This window comes from Phyllostomus hastatus, unplaced genomic scaffold (assembly GCF_019186645.2).
Source record: "Phyllostomus hastatus isolate PE091 unplaced genomic scaffold, TTU_PhHast_1.1 phas_contig_64, whole genome shotgun sequence".
NCBI lineage: Eukaryota > Metazoa > Chordata > Mammalia > Chiroptera > Phyllostomidae > Phyllostomus > Phyllostomus hastatus.
In genome coordinates, this window is record NW_025333928.1 from 8,132,559 (window position 1) to 8,138,851 (window position 6,293).

At 50.9% G+C, this 6,293-nt stretch overlaps 1 protein-coding gene across 1 annotated transcript; it reads left to right on the top strand.

Moving 5' to 3' along the window:
* Positions 1-1,385: 1,385 nt before the first annotated feature.
* Positions 1,386-5,674, top strand: LOC123825439 (tripartite motif-containing protein 72-like; the record flags this gene model as incomplete). The annotated part of the gene is given in 5 exon segments (XM_045848815.1): positions 1,386-1,574; positions 1,576-1,788; positions 4,770-4,865; positions 4,954-5,184; positions 5,648-5,674. Coding segments are annotated over 5 exon segments (756 nt in total), but the record flags the coding sequence as incomplete, so codon positions are not given.
* Positions 5,675-6,293: the final 619 nt, after the last annotated feature.

Sequence of the window (6,293 nt, forward strand, 5' to 3'; positions counted from 1 at the left end):
AAAATTTCCCTAATTTGAACAGATATACAAGTCCAGGAAGCACAGAGTCCCAAACAAAATGGATACAAAGAGATCCACTCCAAGAAACATTATAATTAAAATGTCAAAGGTTAAAGACAAAGAGGGAATCTTAAAAATGGCAAGAGAAAAGCAGTTAGTTACCTACAGGGGAGTTCTCATAAGACTGTCAGCTGATATCTCAAAAGAAAGTTTGCGGGGCAGAAGGGTTTGGCAAGAAGTATTCAAAGTCATGAAAAGCAAGGGCCTACAACCAAGATTACTCTATCCAGCAAAGCTATCATTTAGAATGGAAGGGAAGATAAAGTACTTCCCAGACAAGGTAAAGCTAAAGGAGTTCATTATGACAAAAACATTATTATAAGTCCCTTAAAGGGACTTATTTAAGAAGATCAAAACTATGAACAGTAAAAATGGCAATGAATACATACTGCCAACAATTGAATCTAAAAAGCAAACTAAACAAGCAAGCAGAGCAGAGACAGAATCATAGATGTGGAGAACATTGGGATGGTGATCACTGGGGAAGAGGGTCTGGGGTAATGGGGGAAAAGATGAAGGGATTCAGAAGTACAAATTGGTAGCTACAGAATAGGCAGGAGGATGTTAAGAGGAAGCATATGAAATGGAGTTGTCAAAGAATTTATATGCATAACCCATGGACATGAACAAAGCAGGGGGATTCGCCAGAGGAAGTGGGGGCAGGGTTCTGGGTGTACAGGGGCAAAGGAAAAAATGGGACAACTGTAATAAAATAATCAATACAAATAAAATAAAATATTAAATAAAAAAAATAAAAGAACAGTTTCCAGAAGTGATGGGAGGCAGAGGCAGGGCAGCTAAATACAGTTCTGAGGCCAGGGTTCAGCCTCAGAGGATCTGTCTGCTATTGACTGCTGCCCATCTCCCGTCCTGTTTGAGAGTCCCCTGTCCTTGTCCTGGGCTTGTTCCTTGCCTCTCACCTATCTTCAGAAACAATTCCCTCCTCCTCCCATCCCTGTGGTTAGTTAGGCCTGACTCTGACTGAGCCTCCCGGGAGCCTCTTTTTGCCCAAGGTCTCCAGCCAGACCTGTGAGTCCTGTGGATCCTGCGGGCCTGGAGTTATGGGGGAGGGGAGGGCCGGGGATCCTGGGGAGGTGAGTGTGGCTAAGGAGGTTAGCGCTGGGGGCTTTGGAGAATGTGGGGCTAAGACAGGGGTGGGCAGTGTGTAAGCCCGTGTGTTGCAACCCAGGCTTGTGTTTGGGTATTGGGGTTGAGACAACGTCCACGTCCACGTCCACGACTGGGAGGCGGGGAGGTTATTTCTGGGTCTGGGGCTGAGCGGGTGGCAGCACGCTGAACCTCTCTGACCAACGTCTCCTGTACCCAGGCCCGCCCTGTCGGTTGCGCCCAGCCTCCTGCACCAGGAGCTGTCCTGCCCGCTGTGTTTGCAGCTTTTCGACGCGCCCGTGACCGCAGAGTGCGGCCACAGCTTCTGCCGTGCCTGCCTTAGCCGAGCGGCAGGGGAGTCGGCGGCGGACCGCACGGCGCCCTGCCCGTGCTGCCAGGCACCCACGCGGCCGGCCGCAGGCGCTCAGCACCAACCTGCAGCTGGCGCGCCTGGTGGAGGGGCTGGCACAGGTGCTGCAAGGCCACTGCGAGGAGCACCTAGACCCGCTCAGCATCTACTGCAAGCAGGACCGCGCGCTTGTGTGCGGCGTGTGTGCCTCTCTGGGTTCGCACCGCGGCCACCGCCTGCTGCCTGCAGCTGAAGCCCACGCGCGCCTCAAGGTTTGGGACCCTGGCGGCCTCTGGCGGGGGGTCGGGTCATGTGGGACTGTAGGATGGGGCAGGGCCCATCAGGAGGTTACTGTATTGACTGGACTCTGAGCTGTAGGGCCCTAGGCACCTGGCCTTTGGGGGGAGACGTGGGAGGGCCGAGGGAGCGAGGGAATGGGAGGCTGACGAGCTGAAGGTGGGACCTGGCGGAGAGGGAGAGCCTTGAAGAGTTGCCCAGGTGCCCGCCCTGGTGGGACTGGTTCATCGCAACCTGATTTTCCAGGCGCCTGGGCACGCAGCACCCGCTTTGTCTGCAACCGGATTTGGCTCCGAGGCTGAAGTCAAGATTGTTTTTAAGGGGACTTGGGGCCAATATGGAGGCATAGGTAGACACACTGTGCCTCCTCACACAACCAAGATAGGGACAACAATAATTTAGAAATAGAATAACAACCAGAACTGACAGAAAATTGAACTGTATGGAAGTCGGACAACCAAGAAGTTAAAACAGACACACGTTCATCCAGACTGGTAGGAGGGGTGGAGTTGGGCACCAGGGTGCTAGGTGCAGCATGGAGAGCAGAGAGGGTTAGGACGGGGCGAGTAAGGCATCTGGGGCGTGCAAGACCACAGTGAGTGGACCCTGATTGTGCAGGTGGCAACCGGCAGACCCAGCAAGGCCGCGATTGTGAAGCAAGGCACTGCCTGCAACCCAGGATCACAGTGCTATGAAATAGAGCCTTGGGACACTGATTGAAAACACCTGTGGGGGTTGAGGCACAGAGAGAGACTCCCAGCCTGACAGGAGAGGTTGTTGGAAAGTCCCACAGGGTGCACAAGTCCACCCACAGGGGAATTGGCACCAGAGGGGCTCACTTCGCTCCGGGGAAGCAGCAGAAGGGACTGAGGACTGAGGGAGAGCAGAGCAAGTGCCATTGTTCCCTCTTGGACCCCACCCCCACATGCAGTGTCACAACCCAGTGACTAGGGTGCCCCACCCTGGTGAACACCTAAGGCTCCGCCCCTCATATATAACAGGCACAACCAGACCAAAGGGAAAAAAAAAAGATGGCCCAAACAAAATTGAAAGCCTCACAAGCACTACTTCTAAGCAATCAAGAGATAGCCAACCTATCAGATGCACAGTTCAAAGCACTGGTGATCAGGATGCTCACAGAATTGGTTGATTTTCGTCACAAGTTAGATGAAAAAAACGAAGGCTACAATAAGTGAAATGAAGAAAAATGTACAGGGAACCAATAGTGATGGAATGAAAGCTGGGTCTCACATCAATGGAGTGGACCAGAAGGAAGAAAGAAACAACCAAACAGAAAAGAATGGAGAAATAAGAATTCCAAAAAAATGAGGAGAGGCTTAGGAACCTCCAGGACATCTTGAAACGATCCAACATCCGAATTATAGCGGTTCCAGAAGGAGAAGAAGAAGAGCAACAAGTGGAAAACTTATTTGAACTAATAATAAAGGAGAACTTCCCCATTCTGGCAAAGGAAATAGACTTCCAAAAAGTCCAGGAAGCTCAGAGAGTCCCAAAGAAGTTGGACCAAAGAAGGAACACACCAAGGCACATCATAATTACACTAGCCAAGGTAAAAATGAAGGGGAGAATCCTAGAAGCAGCAAGAGATAAGGAGTCAGTCACCTACAAAGGAGTTCTCATCAGACTTACAGCTAATTTCTCAAAAGAGACCTTGCAGGTAAGAAGGGGCTAGAAAGAAGTATTCCAAGTCATGAAAGGCAAGGACCTACATCCCAGATTGCTCTATCCAGCAAAGCTTTCATTTAGAATGGAAGGGCAGATAAAGTGCTTCTCAGATAAAGTCAAATTAAAGGAGTTCATCATCACCAAGCCCTTATTTTATGAAATGTTAAAGGGACTTATCTAAGAAAAAGAAGATTAAAAACATGTATAGTAAAATGACAGCAAACTCACAATTATTAACAACCACACCTAAAACAAAAACAAAAAGAAACTTAACAAACAACTAGAACAGGAACAGAACCACAGAAATGGAGATCACATGGAGGGTTATCAACAGGGGAGTGGGAGGAGGAGAGAAGGGGAAAAGGTACAGAGAATAAGTAGCATAGATGGTAGGTAGAAAATAGACAGGTGGAGGGCAAGAATAGTATGGGAAATGTAGAAGCTAAAAAACGTATGACACATGGACGTGAATTAAAGGGGGGGAATGTGGGTGGGAGAGGGTGTGCAGGGTAGAGGGGAATGAAGGGGGGGAATGGAACAACTGTAATAGCATAATCAATCAAATATACTTTTAAAAAATTAAAAACTAAAAATGCAAAAAAAAATTGTTTTTAAGGGAAGTGAGAGGAGGCTGCCAATTTGGTGCAACCACCAGCAGGGTGCAGATGACTGGTCCCATTCTGCTGAAGAGGAAACTGAGGTTGGAAGCCATGGAACCCCCTAATTCCAGGGCCATGCACCTCCCAGCAAAGAGTGGCTTTGGCAGGCGGTATTAAGACCTCCCCAACAACCTGCATTTCAGGAGCCATAAACTGGTAGCCCATTGTGTGCAGGGAGGCTGATTGGGGTGTTTTGCTAATGTCCTGCTTTTAAGTGTGGGGTGAAGCCCAGGAATAGGAGGAGGTTGAATTTCTTCTTCACATATCCTACATTCACTGCCTGAAGCCTGTCAGTGCCAACTTTGTACCCCTCTGGTGGAGGACACCCAATCACACTTAGACTTGTCACCCTCATAAAGTCCTGGCTGGGGGTGACTGTCGAGGGAATGGGCTCAGGCTAGAGAGGACATAACCTGAACAGGCAAGTGGAGGGTAAGGCTTCCTAGATGTCAAGGACCAGTACTAGCGAGGGCCTGGAGAGCTACCAGTGGATTTGGGAAATGGCAAGATGCCAGCTTGGCTGGAGGAAGAGCTGGCATTGAGGTGAGTCCTACAGGGCGGGGCCAGGTGGGGGAGGGCAGCAGCATCACTTCTTTATGTCTCACCCCCAGACACAGCTCCCACAACAGAAGCTGCAGCTGCAGGAGGCACGTACGCGCAAGGAGAAGAGTGTGGCAGTACTGGAGCATCAGCTGACGGAGGTGGAGGTGAGGGGCTTAGCCTGGCAGAGCCCGGGGACAGAGGGTCCATGCTGGGGGTCCCCAACTGAGTGCTTTTGCCTGTCTGCCCCCACAGGAGACAGTGCGTCAGTTCCAGGGGGCTGTGGGGGAGCAGCTGGGCAAGATGAGGGACTTCCTGGCTGCACTGGAGGGTTCCTTGGACAGTGAAGCAGAGCGTGTGCGGAGTGAGGCTGGGGTTGCCTTGCGGCGGGAGCTGGGGAGCCTGAACTCTTACCTGGAGCAGTTGCGGCAGATGGAGAAGGTGCTGGATGAGGTGGTGGACAAGCCTCAGACTGAGTTCCTCATGGTGAGCACTGGATGATCTTCCTTCTCTGCCCCTCAGCCAGGGTTCAGGCCCCAGAGACCTCATCCCATGATCAGACAGGGACCCTGAGATCCAGGGAGGGCAGGGACAAGCCAGGGTCACACATGGAGGAAGTGTGGGTCCCAGGACTGCCATTATGGTTGTTGAGGTTAGGCACAGCACAAGGGCACTGTATCTAAGTGGGTGCCATTCATATCATAGACGTTGTAGGTTTGTATATTTCTTAGGGCAATCGTCTACCACGTGGAATTAGTTTCTTGAGGAAGGGGTACCTTTTTCTAATTCACATAGAGATAAAGGGCTACAGTTGGCCTTGAATTCTGGATTTCTTGGCTTTTCTGGTTCTTCCTGACCCCATACTTAGCATTCTTGGTCCACCCCATCCTGAGAAGTCTCCAGTGTCCTTCCTGCCTGCCTCACTTCTGTTTTCTTTCTCTCTCTCCAGAAATACTGTCTGGTGACCAGCAGGTGAGATCATCCTGTCCTTTCCCTTTTCCCAACTTGCTCTGGCCTTCAGGGACCCTGGCTGGCTCACCCCCTACTCACAGTATGCCTGCCTACTCCCATTCAGTCCACTGCAATTTCCCTGCACTTTGTGTTGAACATAGAAATGAACCTGACCCGCTCCTTCTCCTCAGGAACCCTCCAGACAAGTGTGGGCAGGGACATAGGCATCACGGTGTGCTCAGTGCTGCCTGGAGGGAAGTGGGTGGCCAGGGCAGGCTTTCCAGAGGAGTGCACAGTTGAGTTGGACGCTGAGGGAGGAACTGGAATTAGCTAGGTAAAGAGTTGGGGGAAAGCATTGCAGGCAGAGGGAACACCAAGTGCAGAGATCGGTAAGAGGGAGGAGAGATGAAGCTAGTGTGGCAGGTGGTGACAAACTGTGAAGAGTGGAGAAGCTTGGACCTTATCCCCCCGAAAAAGACTTTAAAAAATGTTATGTACTTTTAGAGAGAGGAGAAGGGAGGGTGAAAGAGAGGGAGAGAAACGTCAATTGGTTACCTCTCACATGCACCCCGATGGGAGCGAACCCACACACGGTAACCTCGGCATGTGCCCTGACCAGGAATTGAACTGCAACCTCTGCACTT